The sequence below is a fragment of the Colobus angolensis genome, unplaced genomic scaffold, assembly GCF_000951035.1.
Source record: "Colobus angolensis palliatus isolate OR3802 unplaced genomic scaffold, Cang.pa_1.0 Scaffold134, whole genome shotgun sequence".
Classification (NCBI taxonomy): domain Eukaryota; kingdom Metazoa; phylum Chordata; class Mammalia; order Primates; family Cercopithecidae; genus Colobus; species Colobus angolensis.
The window spans coordinates 2,753,367-2,772,318 of NW_012114422.1; the positions used below are offsets into that span (position 1 = coordinate 2,753,367).

Genomic DNA, 18,952 nt, shown 5'->3' on the forward strand with positions numbered 1-18,952 from the left:
TGGAGTCTCTGTCGCCCAGGCTGGAGTGTAGTGGCGCAATTTCAGCTCACTGCAACCTCCACCTCCTGGGTTCAAGTGATTCTCCTGCCACAGCCTCCCGGGTAGCTGTGATTACAGGCATCCACCACCACACCTGGCTAATTTTTGTATTTTTAGTAGAGACGAGGTTTCACCATGTTGGCCAGCTGGTCTCAAACTTGTGACCTCAAGTTATCTGCCCATCTCGGCCTCCTAAAATGCTAGTTATAACAGGAGTGAGCCACCGCACCTGGCCCAGATTTTACTTTTTTAAATGTCAGTTTAAGGGACTGGTTCTCACACTTTCGGCCTCAGGACCCCTTTATACTCTTAAAAGTTATTGAGCACCCTAAAGCACTATAGGTTTCGTGGGTTATACCTATTGATAATTACTATATTAAAATTAAAATTCAGAAATTTAAATATTTATTAACTAATTACAAAATAAGGCTATTACATTAGCAGAAATAATATTTTATGAAAAAATTTTTTCAGAACAAAAATTTAGTGAGAATAGAGGCATTGTTTTGCCTTTTTGCCAATTTCTTTAATGCCTGACTTAATAGAAGACATATTCACACATCTGGTTCTACATTCTGTGTGTCGTGATACATTTTTTTTTGGTTAAATTATATGAAAAAAATCGTAGGACCGCACCAATTCCCTGAAAGGGTCTTGGAGACCCCAGGGATCTCTAGACCACATTTTGAGAACCACTGGTTTGGGGAAATGTAACAGATTTAGTAATTTAATTTATACTAATATCTATTTAGTTATTTTAAAACATTCAAGAAAGTATGTGATGATGATACTTATGCTTGCATTTGCCTAAATGTGCTAGGTGTTAAACATAAGATATATAATACAGAACCCCAGATCACTAAGAATTCTCATTGTAAAGTGGCACATACTCATAGAAGCAAGTATAAATGTATGAATTAGTGATGTTTTATGCATTAAATAAATTTATTGAGCATCTACTCTGTGCCAGTCACCTGGGTGATTCTAGCTACATATATATATTAGAAAAGATGGATACTAGGTTGGCTGCGGTGGCTCACCCCTGTAATCCCAGCACTTTGGGAGGCCGAGATGAGTGAATCACCTGAGGTCAGGAGTTCGAGACCGCCTGACCAACATGGCAAAACCCCGTCTATACTAAAAAAATACAAAAATTACCCGGCTGTTGTGACGCATGCCTGTAATCTCAGCTACTAGGGCAGGCTGAGGCAGGAGAAAATCACTTGAACCCAGGAGGCAGAAGTTGCAGTGGGCCACGATTGCGCCACTGCGCTGCAGCCTGACAACAGGGTGAGACTCCATCTCAAAAAAAGAAAAAAAAAGATGGATACTTACCGGCTCTGTTGAAGTTTATATTTGGTAGAAACATATGCTGTTTGTCAAGAGTTCATGAGCTATACTTTACAAATAGCTGTAATTACCATGGGTATGTTTCCTAGCTAACACCTACTGTCAATCTATATTAATGAAAACTCTGAACAGGCTGTAAATATTGAGTTCATAAATGGTTCTTATTTCATATTGACTTTGTACAGTCTAAAAAGAAAAAGGCTTTTTTGAAATAGTCTTTATGGGTAGTTTATTCCAGGTGGTTACTCTTGTGGAATATAGCTAATGTGCTGCTTCCTAACCACTCCCCTCCCCTTCTTCCTGCCTTGTCCCTCCTCCCTACCCACCCAAGGGTTTTTGGCTATCATAAGAAGGGGAGAGCCTTGGATTGAACTAAGCTTGCTCACTGTGTGATGTGGTATGGGATCTTGAAGTTCTTCTTGCCTCGTTTTTTCCAGTCTTAATATTAAGTCATTAATACCTACCTGAGCATGTAGTAAAACTAAAACTTTATACTTCTAAATACGTTATGCTCCTGAATTTGAAGAATCAAAATGGTACTGTTTCTTGGGAAATTTGACTTTAAGAGAATTTCTGAACCCATTTTGGTTTTATTCTTACTAAAAAGATGTTTGGCTATAGTGATCTCATTTCATAGTTGAACAAAGAATATGAACTGATTTGTTAATTTTTTTATTCCATGTTTTACAGACAGTAAACACAGTGGATCATTCCCATTCTACTACAGTGGAAAAACCAAACAATGAGACAGGAGATATTACAAGAAATGAGATAATTCAGAGTCCTATTTCTCAGGTTCCATCAGTGGAAAAATTGCCTGTAAACACAGGAAATGAGGGGTTGCCTACTTCTGGTTCATTTACACTAGATAATGATGTTTTTGCAGAAATTGAAGAACCATCTAGTGCTACTGTTGCCTTAGTTAACAGCAATTTACCTATTGCTGGTATTTCAGATTATAGGTTACTGTGTGATATTAACAAGTATGTTTGCAATAAGATTAGTCTTCTACCTAATGATGAGGACAGTTTGCCCCCACTTCTGGTTGCATCTGGAGAAAAGGGATCAGGTAGGAGAGCAGTTATTTAAATTTAAAAAGATTAAAAAATATATATTGATCAGTTTTGTCTGTGACATATGAAATGGATTTTTTTAAAACTTACTTTGGTTGCAATATGTACTAGGGTTGGTAACTTGTTTACAGAAAGTCTTACTATATTAAAAACAAATTCTAAAAGTATTTGAACTTTTATGATCCATTTATCACATCTGGCTCCCTAATTTCAAATGACGCACACTCCATTGCAATAGGGAAGCTCATAGAGTTTTAGTCTGAAGAAATGTTTCCATTGTATTAGAATTTTGGCACTGTATTAATATTTTTTTTTTTTATGAGCATGATACCTGAAGAAAAGAGCATTAGATTGGATGGCAAAGCTAGGAATTTTAGTTCCTTGTCTGCTACTTGTTACATCTATGACTTGTAATGTGTTATTTAATCTCCTTGGGCCTCAGTTTCCTTCATAAATAGAGAGAACCTAGATGATTTCTAAGGTCCTTTTCAAGCAGGAGATTCTATGGCTAACCCCCACCCCAAAGTGGTTTCTAGGATAGACACTTGTCACTCCAGGCATTATGTCACATGGCGGTTCTCTGTGTGATAGTGTAGGGGAATGAAGCTTCGGATCTCTGTTCTATCAGCAGGAGTCATTACATGAATCTAGCTGTAGTGGCAAAAATATAGTAAGCCCTGTTCTTTGTGTGCCATGCGTATCTTTCTATTGATTGTCAAGATTTTTTATTTTATTTTTTTAAATTTTTTTGCTACCTGGTTACTGATATAGGCATATGTTAGCAAGTAGCCGACACAGGCGTGTGGTAGCAAGCAGCATATGTAACGTGGGTCTAGACTACTTTCACAGACTTGTAAATTTCAAAAATTATAAATGGAGTAAACTGGAATCCACTTTATAAAAACGTTTGTCTTAAAACTTTGAAGGTGCTAAAATTGTATACATTTGCTGTTTAATCAACATAGTATAAATATACTATATGCATTACAGTATTAATAACTTTACATGGAAAGAAAAGTAAAGATTACTATTTAACAGTTGTCTAGGTTGTTGACTGATTTTATGAAACATGTTTGCTTTTGTTTTTAAATTTGATCAGGCCACTAGTGGATTTATAAATTTGTTTTTTTCTCATTTGTAAGCATGTTTAACAGGATATTTATCCTGATTAATATATTACTTTCATCATTTAGTGCCTGTAGTAGAAGAACATCCATCTCATGAGCAGATCATTTTGCTTCTTGAAGGTGAAGGCTTTCATCCTGTTACATTTGTCCTAAATGCAAATCTGCTCGTGAATGTCAAATTCGTATTTTGTAAGTAATAATTTATCCTTATTTCCTTAATTGGTAAGCAGGATTTCTCAATTAATTACATCTTCAGGTTAGATTTTGACTGGCAATGGTGAAAAATAAGCAGGATTGGATATTGGTTTTTCAGCCATACATGACTGTAAATAAATTTTGCAAATTTATGTTCAGTAGGACTTGAAACATGAGCTTACAGATTTGTATTAGCATCCCTCAGTCAATCTTAGGTTTAGGTCATGAGCTTATATATAGCTGAGCTGTATTTTGATTCTCATGATACAATTGACTATATGTCCTGTGGCTTTTAGATAAATTGAAATTTAGTAACCGAAATAAGCAGCAATCCTGATTTAGTAGCAATAAAGACAGTTTTAAATAAGTGACATGTGACCTAATTAAAGAGTAAGGAAGTAATCCTTAATGATTAATAATCCTCACTACTCCATAATGCATCTGTCAGCTTTTCATTCTATTTGAAACTAGATTCTTACCCACTACATTTCAGCATTTAGTGCATCTTTTATTTTAGTGTTATTTATTAATTGGCTCCCTATGATAATCCTTTTTCTTACTTTATATGAATCTTATACAATTCAATTTAAGGTTTTCATAAGGAGAACTTTGGGAACACAAGGAATTTGAAAAGTTATGGCTGGGTGCGGTGGCTCATGCTTGTAATCCTGGCACTTTGGGAGGCCGAGGTGGGTGGATCGCTTGAGGTCAGGAGTTCGAGACCAATTTGGCCAACATGGCGCAACCCTGTCTCTGCTTAAAAAGTTAAATGCAGAAACAATTGTTCTTAGTTTTTTGGTTAATAGAAGTTGACCTTAATTGTTATATTCTTTTATCATCTAAGATTCCTCAGACAAATATTGGTACTTTTCAACCAATGGATTGCATGGCTTGGGACAGGCAGAAATTATTATTCTATTGTTACGTTTGCCAAATGAAGATACTATTCCTAAGGACATCTTCAGACTATTTATCACCATATATAAGGATGCTCTAAAAGGTATGGCATTTTATTTTGAACTGTTCAGACTAGGGAATGGATAAATTAGTTAAAGGCATTTATGCTTTTGCCTGTGCTAGCTATACTAAAGAATTATTTCTTGAAGAGATTGCTGATTTCTGAAAATAGCTTAATAATTATTTTGTCTTTTTAAAACTAACATTTTATGTGATTAGTATTTATATGCAGATTTTTGTATTTAAAAAATGGAAATATATCCTTGATTATTATTATTATTATTTTTTTTTTGAGACAGTGTCTCCACCCAGGCTGGAGTGTGCAGTGGCACCATCTTGGCTCACTGCAACCTCTGTATCCCGGATTCAAGCGATTCTTCTGCCTTTGCCTCTCAAGTAGTTGGGATTACAGGCACTTGCCATCATGCCCAGCTAATTTTTGTATTTTTAGTAGAGGCAGGGTTTCACTATGCTGGCCAGGCTGGTCTAGAACTCCTGATCTCAAGTGACCCGCCCGTCTCAGTCTCCCAAAGTGCTGGGATTGCAGGCGTGAGCCACTGTGCCTGGCCTGCCTCCTTGATTTTTAAATGTATCTATGTAATTTCCTTACTGTCTGTACAAGACTAGGAGATTTGATAATTTTTCACATGACCATGCAGTAAGGAGAAAAACTGAAAGGTTGGAAACATTTTCAAGTTTTTGTTCATAATCCCCAATATCCAGGAATAACTGGGAGCTTTGTGTACAGAAGGTATTTAATAGATGCTTTTGCAAGCACAAAAATAGGAAAAAAAATCTGTAGTGTCTTAAGACAGTTTATATTGGGACATTCAAACTCAGAACATTTCTTCAAAACAATAACAAAACAACTTAAAATCTTTTTACTAATGATTTTATTTTGCAGGAAAATACATAGAAAACTTGGACAGTATTACCTTTACTGAGAGTTTTCTCAGTAGCAAGGATCACGGAGGATTCCTGTTTATTACACCTACTTTTCAGAAACTTGATGATCTCCCATTACCAAGTAATCCTTTTCTTTGTGGAATTCTTATCCAGAAGCTTGAGATTCCCTGGGCAAAGGTTTTTCCTATGCGTTTAATGTTGAGATTGGGTGCAGAATATAAAGGTAAGTTTTAGAGTAATAAGTTAAATTGCATATTTTCAAAGAATGTAAAGACTTTCAGGGAATCATTAACATCAATTTTAATGGATTAATGGATTAACTTTTATTTTGCTATGCTTTTAAAGTTCTAAGATAACCCTCTTCTGCTACCAGGTTGGTCTAGATAACTGTGGTATATCTTCAAGTTTCTAGATGTTCATAAGTTATTTTGTTACCTAAAACTTTTCTTCTTAAATTTCAGAACAAACCAGAAAACTTTCACAGTACAGGTTGAGTATGCCATATCTGAAATGTATTGGATCAGTTTTTTGGATTTTGGACTTTTTTAGATTCTGGAATACTCACAGAATACATACCAGTTAAGCATCCCAAATTCAAAGTCTGAAATGCTCCAGTGAGCATTTCTTTTGAGCATCATGTTGGCATTTGAGAAAGCTATAGGCCGGGCAAGTGGCTCATGCCTATAATCCCAGCACTTTGGGAGGCCAAGGTGGGTGGATCACATGAGGTCAGGAGTTCGAGACCACCCTGGCCAACATGGTGAAACCCTGTCTCTACTAAAAATACAAAAATTAGCTGGGTGAGGTGGCAGGTGCCTGTAATCCCAGCTACTTAGGAGGCTGAGGCAGGAGAATCACCTGAACCCAGGAGGCAGATTTGCAGTGAGCTGAGATCGTGCCTTTGCATTCCAGCCAGGGTGACAGAGCAAGACTATGTCTCAAAAATAAAAAAGAAGAAAAAGTTACAGAGTTTAGAGCATTTTGGATTTTAGGTTTTTAAATTTGGGATGTTCAACATGTGTTAATTACTTTTGCTAAAATTTTCTTAAAAGTATCTACTGTTGGGAGTTTGTTATGTTGCCTGCGTATTAAGAAGGTAAATCATTGCCTCTCTCCATTTTTCTATATTATAAAGCCAAACATAAAGGATTTTTGGGTTAGCAGTGCTATTGTTTTCAGTTACTGACTATAATTAAAAGCTAACTATTTTTAGGGAAGGAAGTACTTAAAAGTTGTGGTTATTTTTCTAAGCTTGATTATTCTTATTTTTATATTCTGATGTTTATCTCTCAAAGGTGATATAGCCTGTATCATTCATGTGTATGGGCATGTGTGTGTATTTACTTATCTACCCTTGACACAACTGGTGATTCTAAAGCTGCTGTGATGTTTATATTATATATGGTTATTTCTGAGTTAGAATCATTTCTAGTGTTAAACTTTTTTGAATTCCCCCTGTATCTTTTATCTCTGACTTTTTTAAAGAAATATATTTATTGCATTTGAAGTACATCACGTCTAATTAACTTTTTAGACGTTTGATTCTAATATAAGTTGGTAGGGATTTTCTTGGAGGAAAATTAAATGTTGAGAAGCTATAAAAGTGGTGATTACTATTTCAGAATAGACAAATTGAAAAGAAGGGATAATGTATTTGGCAAATTTTATTAAATTGTGATTTTGGGGATGGGTGTTCCTTACCATTTAAGATTTACATGTGTGATGCCATTAACTTGTGGGAAAAGTAACAAAATTTAATTTGCATCTCAGGTTTTGTACTGTGTGAACCAAAGAGCTTAAGACATTTCACTTTAAGCCAAATGTTTCATCAGTTCAGCCCAGTATTTTGCCTCTGATTTAATATTTTTTAATAGAAGATTAGGGAAATAAACTAGCTAATCAAATTATTATGGAACATGTCTGTAAGTATGGCCAGTATTTTTGCCAGTAGCACTTCTAGATAGTCTAGTTTTCTCACACTGAAGATTGGAGAATCGTGGAGCAATATGAAGGGCTTCTCGTAAATCATAGGGATTGGAACTGCAAAGCTATGATAAGCTATTTAGTAGTAATGAGGGGAAATTGTCAGTTACATATAATAGTTAATTTGCCTCAGCTGTTTTCTGAATTCTTTCTGTTCTACTAGATTTTACATAGACTGGCACTTTGACATTATTGGTGCCCATGTCTTTTTAGATGTGAACCCTGTGTGTGTGTGTTTGTGTGTGTGTGTATTTTGTTACAGAGGTACATTTGAAAAACTAATGTGAAAGTTAAAGTCCCAAGAATAAAGACTGAAAGTAACTGTCTCAAATTAGTAATTTTTAAATGCTTTTGAAAATATCTGTGGTTTTATGCTGAGATCACTGGTTTTGAATACCATTAAATGTTCAAATAGATGATTTATGAGGTCCCTTTGTAACTCAGATAGTATGTCATTCTAAGCTATAACCTGTTGAGAACAGTGTTTTAAACAAAATTACCTCTTCATATTGCAAAGGATGCCCCCTTACTCATATAAGGCAAAAAGTTAGCAGTTAATCATGTCCTTTATCATTTGTATGTCTTTTAACACTAATGTCTTGTATTTTTTTCGAATCTAGACCCACTGTCCTTCAAATAACTTAGTTGCCTTTTTAGAATTACAAAATATGTTTGTACTAGCAAGAATATGACTACTTTGACTTAAGTCTTTAAAGCAGCTTATGTTGGATATGTGGTGCTTCTTTAGAATTTTAAAGAAGTGTATTTGTGTAATAGGCATTAAAGCGTTTAGTTTGCTTAAGACCTAACTTGAGAACTGAAGATTACAAATGTGTCTGTGTGTTATCACTATAGACATAGTCTAGCCTTCTTTCCTTCAGAATCCCTGCTGTGTTGCCAGTAAGGTCTCTTTTCCTTTTTGGTGTCCAGTATTTATGGTGCTCTAAAGAAAGAACATAGTTAGATAACCAACCTCATGTCCCTTCCCTTTTTGTGCATTAGTTTCCCTGACTCTATCTGTATATTTTTTTTATCATGCTGAACCAAGAACTTTAAAAGTTTACTACCATTCGTAAATTAGCACAGTTGAATATTAATTATGAATGCCTTAAAAGTCTTTAGTTCTTTGCATTTATCTTTAAATTATCAGAAATTTGTAGAGTTCTAACCAGTTATCGTAATTTTCCGCCCCCTATAATTTTGCGGAAACAAGATGTATAATGAAAAGATGAAATACTTTGGAATCAGACAAGCCTAGTTCCAAATCTGTTTCACCAATTATTAACTTAGTCACTAGGAACAAGTTGATTCATTTCTGTGTCTCAACTTTCTCATTTATGAAATAGTATAGACATACTCATTAGGTTGTTGTTGGATTTAAATAAGATAATGTATGTATAGTTCCCAGTTCAATGTAGCATCTAGTAGATACATAGATACACAGTAAGTGTTAATATTATCTCTTGGCTGGGTGTGGTTGCTCACTCCTGTAATTCCAGCACTTTGGGAGGCCAAGGTGGGCAGATCACCTGAGGTCAGGAGTTTGAGACCAGCCTGGCCAATATGGTGAAACCCTGTCTCTACTAAAAATACAAAAATTAGCCAGGCGTGGTGACATGTGCCTATAATCCCAGCTACTTGGGAGGCTGAGGCAGGAGACTTGCTTGGATCCTGGAAGCGGAGGTTGCAATGAATCGAGATTGCACCGCTGCATTCCAGCTTGGGCACCAGAGTGAGACTTTGTCTCAAAAAAAAAAAAAAAAAAAAATTATCTCTCTCCCTTAAGAACTGATTGGGTGATATTTTTACATAGTGTTTGTTTTGTAGAATGAGAATTGAAGGTAATAAATTCAATAATTTGGGCTTTCTTTTTGTTGTTGTTATAGTAACCAGTTTTCCTTTCTTATGTATAGCATATCCTGCTCCTCTAACAAGTATCAGAGGCCGAAAATCTCTTTTTGGAGAAATAGGACACACTATTATGAACTTACTTGTTGTGAGTAATTGAACTATTTTATTAGGTGTTTTTATACTGTTACTTTAAAACTTCATTTAGCAAAGTTTACACGTTTATATTTTCCTACTTTAATTTGCCATGTTTGGTATAATGACCATTCATTTACAATAAATCCTAATTATTTTAACATATTAGTGCTCAGTTTTTGATGAATTGCTTTTTTAGAACGTACTGTCTCCTCATGTGTGTGCACCTGATTCTAATTGCCTTTTGATTCATTCTCCTGCAGTTCTTGGATGTTTAGGTAATGTAATAACTCTATACAGACCTCTGAAAGTTATTGAAACTTTTGTAAATGTATTAGTAAAGTCAGTCAGTCTTGTGATTTTGAGCAAATTATGGCCTTAGTTTTCTCGTTTATAATAGGAAGTGTTGGATTAGATGATACCTAAAGTTCCCTTCCACTTATGCTTTTTGTAATTTTGTGTTTCCCTGTTGCCATAGAAAAATATTTCAGTGGACTCACTTGTATTTATCCATGCATAGTTTGAAGACCTTTTCTGTTTTGGAAGTTCTGTAACTAGAAAGAGGAGATACCCTAAATACTACAAAATTTTTCCTGAGAATCATATTCTTTATTACTGTTGTGGAGAAGGATTTCTTAAAGAAGGATTTAATGGATGGAAAAATGCTCATGGTTAGTAGTTTATGGTAATGCGATTATTCTATGTAGGACCTTCGAAATTACCAGTATACCTTGCATAATATAGATCAACTATTGATTCATATGGAAATGGGAAAAAGCTGCATAAAAATACCACGGAAAAAGTACAGCGATGTAAGTATAATTGTTTTATTCAAATGACAATTATTGAACATTAGAGTTCCTTAGAATTGTGTCACATTAAATTTTTTGTTTTGCATTAGACTAATGTATTATGGCAACAAACATTGTTTTTGAAATTATAGAATTTGTTTGCTCGTAAATAATCTGTTTGGTCACATTTTTTTCTCCTTACTGTTTTATTGAGGTGATTACTGTTCAACTGAAGTGATTTTATTTTAAAACATTTGTTTCTATCACATTCCCAGGGAGTTGTCCAGACCAAAGCTTGACAATTATGAAGCTGGTCAGGAACGTGGCTCTTAGAATAGGCATACAATGTTAAAAGTGTTTCTAAACAAATGTTGTTTTTGTTTTTTTCCAGGTAATGAAAGTACTAAATTCTTCTAATGAGCATGTCATTAGCATTGGAGCTAGTTTCAGTACAGAAGCAGATTCTCATCTAGTGTGTATACAGAATGATGGAATTTATCAAACCCAGGCCAACAGTGCCACTGGCCATCCTAGAAAAGGTGAGCATCATGGTTCCTAGTGCTAATTTACAAAACCACCTCAATTAATAGAATTCCTTTCAAGGGGGAAATATATGTATATTTACTTATTTGCTGAATTGTTGGTGATAAAACAGTATGCTTTGAAATTTTAGCTATACAACAGATTTTAAAATTGCTTCTAATTTTTGTTTTTCTCTTGGACTGCATTAGGCTTACAGACTTGGAAGACTGTATTCCATTTGATATCTTTAGGTTTAGTATATCCCATAGGGTGGGAGTCTTTCTTTGAGTAATTTCTTTCTGAAATAAGGTATTTCTTTTCACATTTGTTCACTCTCTGCTCTGACTCCTCTTAGTTTGGGGGCACAGGATGATAAGGATAAGAATGATATATAAAACATAACAAGCAGTATCTGAATGACATTACTCTCGGTTCTGGCTGAATGGCTTCAGTGATTGCTATGATTACCAAACCCTTGCAGTAGAAGGCCTAACAAATTGAAAGTCAAATGGAAGCATTTCATAAAATTAATACATTATTATAGGATAACATACTTAAAATAGTCTTGACATCCTGGCTGCTAATAAAATTTTTTCCTCTGCTTATAAAAGTAATATATACTTATTTGTAGTCAGCTTGGAAAATACATTTTGAAAAGTAGTAAAAGAGGCTGGGCGTGGTGGCTCACGCCTGTAATCCCAGCACTTTGGGAGGCTGAGGCAGGTGGATCACGAGTTCAGGAGATCGAGACCATCCTGGCTAATACAGTGAAACCCCGTCTCTATTAAAAATACAAAAAATTAGCTGGGTGTGGCGGCACGCACCTGTAGTCCCAGCTACTCGGGAGGCTGAGGCAGAAGAAGGGCGTGAACCCGGGAGGCGGAGCTTGCAGTGAGTCGAGATCATGCCACTGTACTCCAACCTGGGTGACAGAGCGACAAAGCGAGACTCTATCTCAAGAAAAAACAAAAGTAGTAAAAGAGAAAAGTGCCAAGATATGGTCACTATTGACATTTTACTGTATATCCTTCTTATATTAACATATATGTTAAATAGATGATTTTATACTGGATAGTTATACTTTTATATTGTACTTTATCACTTAACATGATATTGGCATTTTTGCCACTAAAATTTAACAACTTTTTAATATTTATTTGTTGAATAGGTATATTTTTACGTGGTAAAATTTAAGTTATTAATATTTATAGTGAAAAATCTCCTTTCCTCTCTTGACCACCCAGCCATCCTCTTACTTTCCCTACAGGCAACCAAACCAATGTTACCAGTTCTTATATGTCCTTTCAGAGACATTTTTGCTTTAATATATATTTAAGAAACACACACACACATCTATCTCTTTCTTCCACTTTTTTAGACAAGTCCTAATATTTGCTCCATTCTATACTTTGTTTTTTTGTTGTTGTTAACACACTTTGGAGATTATTCTATGTTTGTATATAAAGAGCTTTTATATTCTACAGAACTTTCCATTTTATATGTTGTATGTCATTTAACTGTCCCTTATTGGACATAAGTTGTTACCAATCCTTAGGGGCTATTTATAAAAACACTATAGTGAATAGTTTTGTACACATGCTGTTTTGTACACATTTGAACCTATCTGTAAGATAAATTCCTAGAAGTGGAATTGGTGTGTCAAAGGATACATTTACTTGTAATTTTAATAGAAAAATGCCAAGTTAGGGCTCTGTAAAGACTGTTCTGATTTGTGCTGTCACCAGTAGTGAATGTTTGATTTCCTACACCCTCAAACATTTAAAACAGTATAATACTCCATCAGTTGTTAATAAAAACATTAAATTATTTATTTAATAAATTTATTAATGTATTAAATATAAATTTATTTATTTATTTATTTGAGACAGAGTCTTGCTCTGTCACCCAGGCTGGAGTGCAGTGGCGCAGTCTCGGCTCACTGGAACCTCCACCTCCTGGGTTCCAGCAGTTCTGCCTCAGCCTCCTGAGTGGCCGGGATTATAGGTGCCTGCCACCACTTCTGGCTAATTTTTGTGTTTTTAGTAGAGACGAGGTTTCACCATGTTGGCCAGGCTGGCCAGGTGATCCGCCCTTGACCACAGGTGATCCGCCCTTTTTGGCCTTCCAAAGTGCTGGGATTGAGCCACCAATCCGGTGGCATGAGCCACCGCGTCCAGCCGCATTATTTTAATGTAATATTTTATCTTTTTTTTGTTGTTTTTTTAATTAGTTTTCTAGTTTAAGTTGTGTGGGTATAACATTTATTGAATACTTATGTGCATATCCACATTCTGCATTTAACAAATATGTAACATAAAAATGAGCAGTTTAAAACAAATAATTGTTGTATTTCTTGATCAGTGACAGGTGCAAGTTTTGTGGTATTCAATGGAGCTCTAAAAACATCTTCAGGATTTCTTGCTAAGTCCAGCATAGTTGAAGGTATGAATTTCATTTTTAATGATGTTTTAATATAGAGTAATTTTTCTGTAACCTTTTAAAAATATATTTGATATTTACACAAGAACATATGTAAGTTATAAAGCACAGTACCACAAACTTATGAAATCAACCAGCACAAGAAGTAGAAGACTTACCTCTCTCTTCTGCCTCTCCCCAGGAATTAGTGACTAGACTGAATACGGTGTTTATCAGTCTCTTGCTTAATTGTTTTTTACTTTGTATGTACATCTGCCTAAACAACATATTGTTTATGCTTATTTCAGAGATAAATAAAAGTGAAATCATTCTTCACATAGTTATGTGGAATTCCCTATTTTCATACAACATGAGTTTCTAAAATTTATGCATGTTGTTTCTTACAACTATAGCTTATTCATTTTAAATGCTATTAAATATTTTGTGAATGTATGACAATATATTCATCTCCTGATCATGAACTTCTGGGTTTTTTCTCTTCTAAGAATATATTCAAGAGTTTCTCTAAAATATATGTGCAAGAGTGGAATTTATGGGCTAATAGATTAGTAAATGTTCACTTTACAAAGTATTGCTAAGTTGCTTTCCAAATTGGTTGTACTAATTTACATTACCATCAGAATATATAAAATTTATGATTGGTCTACATTTTCTCCAAACATGATATTATCAGACTGCTTAATTTGTGTCAATCCTGTAAGTGTCTCTGAATATAGTCATAATTAGCATATCCCTAATTACTAATAAGCAGAGCATCCTATTACATATTTATTGGATATGCATGTTGCCTCTTCTGTGAAATGTCTGTTCGTATCTTTTGCCCTTTTTTCTATTGGATTGTGCATCTTTTTCTGACTGACTTGTAGTTACACAATTTCATGTATTTTATATTCCTCCTCTCCCATTTTTAGTGTCTTTTTAAATAGAAGTTCTCATTTTAATACAGTATAATTTATGACTCTTTTATGGCTAATGTTTTTTATTTAAGAAGTCTATTATATGGTTTTGAAAGATATTCTCCTCTGTTGTCTTTGAAGATTTAAAGTTTTGCCTTTCATACTTAAGTCCCTAATTTATCTGGAATTTAATTTTGTGTACTGTGTGAGGTAGAGAAATCCAGTGACTTTTTTTGTCATTTGAATAGGGGTTGATCCAGCATCAGATATTGAATTTTCCCTTTGCCCTAGTAATTGTTAATGCTATCTCTGTCACATAGCATGTTTTACTTGCACAATAGTCCATTTCTGGGCTATATGTTCTTAGCTTTTGTTTTGTTTTAGTCCGTTTGCTTAACTCTGTACCAATTCCATACTATTTTATTATTATTGTAAACATTTTCACTTTTACTATGAAAAAATCAAGCATGTATAAAAGCAAAAAAGGATAATATGATAAACATTAATGGAACCATCACCCACCTTTGACAATTATCAATTTGTAGCCAATCCTACTTTATCCATACTCCTTACCTACTCTCCTCTCATTGTATTATTTTTATTATATCATTTCATTCACAAATAATATGTATTTCTAAAAGAAAAAGTATTTTTTAAGAAGCATAAGCACAAAACTACAGATTAGGCATTCCAAATCCAAAGACCTGAAATCTGAAATGCTTCAAAATCCTAAACTCTTTGAGTGCTGACATGACACTCTATAGAAGTGCTCAAAAATTGGAGCATTTCAGATTTCACATTTCAATTTCAGATGCTCAGCTGCCAAGTATATAATGCAAATATTCCAAAATCCAAAAAAAAAATCTGAAATCTGAAACACTTCTGGCCCTGTGCACTTCTGATAAGGGGCACCTGTATTATCACACATAAATATTATATCAATAATTCCTGTATATCCAATCAGTAGTCACATTACCCCAATTTTCTCACTTAAAATGTTTGTTCAAATCGGTATCCAAATAAGATCCAGTCACTGCAAATAATTATGTCTACTCTTTTAATTATGAGTATTTTCAGGTTTTTTTGGGATTACTTCATCTTCATCAATTTGGGCTGCCATAACAAAATATAGCAGATTGAATAATGTAAAAAACATGTATTTATTTTCTCACAATTCTAGAGGCTAGAAGTCCAAGATCAAGGTGCCAACAAGGTTGGTTTCTAGTAAGGCTTGTCTCCTTGGCTTGTGGGTGGCTGTGTCCTTACATGGCCTTTTCTCTGTGTGCACTCTCAGAGCTCCAGTATCTCTTCTTCTTATAAGAACACTAGTCCTAGGCTGGGTATGGTGGGTCATGCCTGTAATCCCAGCACTTTGGGAGTCTGAGGCAGGTGGATCTTTTGAGGTCAGGCGTTTGAGCCTGGCCACCATGGTGAAACCCCATCTCTACTAAAAATACAAAAATTAGTTGGGCATAGTGGTGGGTGCCTGTGATCCCAGCTACTTGGGAGGGTGAGGCAGGAGAATCATATGAACCTGGGAGGCAGAGGTTGCAGTGAGCCGAGATCATGCCATTGCACTCTAGCCTGGGTGACAGAGTGAGAGACTGTCTCAAAAAACAAAACAAAACAAAACAAAAACACAAAAAAACACCAGTCCTTTCAGATTAAGGCCTCACCTTTATGACTTCATTTAGCTTTAATTACCTCCTTAAAGGCCCAACTCCAAATACAGTTACATTTAGGGGTTAGGGCTTCAACATATGAATTCTAGGGGAATACAATTCTGTCTATACATTTAGATTTTCTAATTCTTTTTAATCAATTGTGGTAATATGTGGCTTTCTAAATGTATTAGTCCGTTTTCACACTGCTATAAAGAACTGCCTGAGACGGGGTAATTTACAAAGGAAGGAGATTTAATTGGCTCACAGTTCAGTATGGCTGGGAAGGCTTCAGGAAACTTACAGTCGTGGTGGAAGGTGAAGGGGAAGCAAGGCACCTTCTTCACAAGGCAGCAGAAAGGAGAAGTGCTGAGTTAAGGGGGAAGAGCCCCTTATAAAACCATCAGATCTTGTGAGAACTCACTTGCTATCATTAGAACAGCATGGGGGAAACTGCCCCCATGATCCAGTTACCTCCATCTGGTCTCTCCCTTGACATGTGGGCAGTAATGGGGATTACAATTCAAAATGAGATTTGGGTAGGGACACAAGGCCTAACTATATCATTCTTCCCCTGGCGCCTCCCAAATCTCATGTCCTCACATTTCAAGACACAAACATGTCTTTGCAACAGTCTCCCAAAGTCTTAACACATTCCAGCATTAACCCAAAAGTCCAAGTCCAAAGTCTCTTCTGAGACAAGGCAAGTCCCTTCTGCCTATGAGCTTGTAAAATCAAAAGCAAGTTAGTTACTTCCCGGATACATTTGGGATACAGGCATTGGGTAAATACACCCGTTCCAAATGTGAGAAATTGGCCAAAATGAAGGCGCTACAGGCCCCATGCAAGTCTGAAATCCAGCAGGGCAGTCAAATCTTATACCTCTAAAATGATCTCCTTTGACTCCATGTCTCACATCCAGGTCATGCTGATGTAAAAGGTGGGCTTCTACAGCCTTGGGCAGCTCTGGCCCTGTGGCTTTGCAGGGTACAGCCTCTCATGGCTGTTTTCGTGTGCTGGCGTTGAGTATCTGGCACTTTTCCAAGCACACAGTACGAGCTGTTGGTGGATCTACCATTCTGGGGTCTGGAGGATGGTGACCTTCTTCTCACAGTTCCACTAGGCAGTGCCCCAGTGGGGACTCTCTGTGGGTGCTCCAACCCCACATTTCCCTTCTACACTGCCCTAGCAGAGGTTCTCCATGAGAGCTCCACCCCTGCAGCAAACTTCTGCCTGGACCTCCAGGCATTTCCATGCATCCTCTGAAATCTAGGTGGAGGTTCCCAAACCTCAGTTCTTGACTTCTGTGCACCTACAGGCCCAACACCACCTGTAAGCCACCAAAGCTTGGGGCATGCACCCTTTGAAGCAATGGCCTGAGCTGTATGTTGGCCCCTTTAGCCATGACTGAGACACTGGGCACCAAGTCCTGAAACTACACAAAGCAGTAAGGCCCTGTACCCAGCCCACAAAACCATTTTTCCCTCTTAGACCTCCAGGCCTGTAATGGGAGGGGCTGTTGTGAAGGTCTCTGAGATGCTCTAGAGACATTTTCCCCATTGTCTTGGGAATTAATGTTTGGCTCCTCATTACTTATGCAAGTTTCTGCAGCCAGCTTGAATTTCTTCTCAGAAAATGGGTTTTTCTTTATAGCATTGTCAGGCTGCAAATTTTCCAAACTTTTATGCTCTGCTTCCCGTTTAAATATGTTTCAGTTCCAAAGTATCTCTTTGTGAATGCATAAAACTTAATGCTTTTTAGAGCCCCTAAATCACCTCTTGAATGCTTTGCTGCTTAGAAATTTCTTCCGCCAGATACCCTAAATTATCTGTCTCAAGTTCAAAGTTCCACAGATCTCTAGGGCAGGGGCAAAATGCTGCCAGTTTCTTTGCCAAAGCATAGCAATAGTCACCTTTATTCTCATTCCCAACAAGTTCCTCCTCTCTATCTGAGATCACCTCAGCCTGGAGTTCATTGTCCATATCACTACCAGCATTTTGGTCAAAGCCATTCAACAAGTCGCTAGGAAATTTCAAACTTTCCCACATCCTCCTCTCTTCTTCTGAGCCCTCCAAACTGTTCTAACCTCTGCCTGATACGCAGTTCCAAAGTCACTTCCACATTTTCAAGTATCTTTATAGCAACACCCCACTCTGTGTGGTATCAATTTACTCTATTAGTCTGTTCTCATGCTGCTATAAGGACATACCCAAGACTGGGTAATTTATAAAGGAAAGAGGTTTAATTGACTCACAGTTCAGCACAGCCTCAGGAAACATGATCATGGCAGAAGGTGAAGGGGAAGCAAAGCACCTTCTTCACAAGGCGGCTGGTAGAAGTGCTGAGCTAAGGGGAAGAGTCCCTTATAAAACCATCAGATCTTTCTAGAACTGTCTCATTATCACAGCAACAGCATGGGGGAAACTGCCCCCATGATTCAATTACTTCCACCTGTTCTCTCCCTTGACATGTGAGGATTATGGGGATTAGAATTCAAAATGAGATTTGGGTGGGAACACAAAGCCTAACCATATCACTAAGAATGTATCCATTTCATTTATGTTATCTAATTTGCTGGCATAGCATTCTTCGTAGTACTCCCTTATAATTCTTTATTTCTGTGACGTTGGTAGTAATGTCCCCTTATTAATTGCTGATTTTAGTAATTTGAATCTTCTTTTTTTTCTTGGTTATTTTAGTAAAGGTTTGTCAATTATATTTTGTTTCTCTGTTCCTTCCCTACTGTTTTTTTTGTGTTAGATATTTTTTTTGTGTTAGATATTTTCTAGTGTGCCATTTTAATTCACTTGTCACTTCTTTTTTTTTTTTTTAGACGGAGTCTTGCTCTGCCGCCCAGGCTGGAGTGCAGTGGCCGGATCTCGCTCACTGCAAGCTCCGCTTCCCGGGTTCACGCCATTCTCCTGTCTCAGCCTCCCGAGTAGCTGGGACTACAGGCGCCCGCCTCGTCGCCCGGCTAGTTTTTTGTACTTTTTAGTAGAGACGGGGTTTCACTGTATTAGCCAGGATGGT

General features: G+C 36.4%; 1 protein-coding gene across 1 annotated transcript in view; it reads left to right on the forward strand.

Moving 5' to 3' along the window:
• ZFYVE16 (zinc finger, FYVE domain containing 16) overlaps positions 1-18,952 on the forward strand; it is a 64,823-nt gene that overhangs the window by 32,044 nt on the left and 13,827 nt on the right. The window contains exons 7-14 of the mRNA XM_011934333.1: positions 2,080-2,458; positions 3,656-3,778; positions 4,629-4,784; positions 5,646-5,870; positions 9,544-9,626; positions 10,321-10,425; positions 10,796-10,943; positions 13,288-13,368. Coding sequence (XP_011789723.1) covers positions 2,080-2,458; positions 3,656-3,778; positions 4,629-4,784; positions 5,646-5,870; positions 9,544-9,626; positions 10,321-10,425; positions 10,796-10,943; positions 13,288-13,368 — 1,300 coding nt within the window. The remainder of the gene's footprint in view (positions 1-2,079; positions 2,459-3,655; positions 3,779-4,628; positions 4,785-5,645; positions 5,871-9,543; positions 9,627-10,320; positions 10,426-10,795; positions 10,944-13,287; positions 13,369-18,952) is intronic.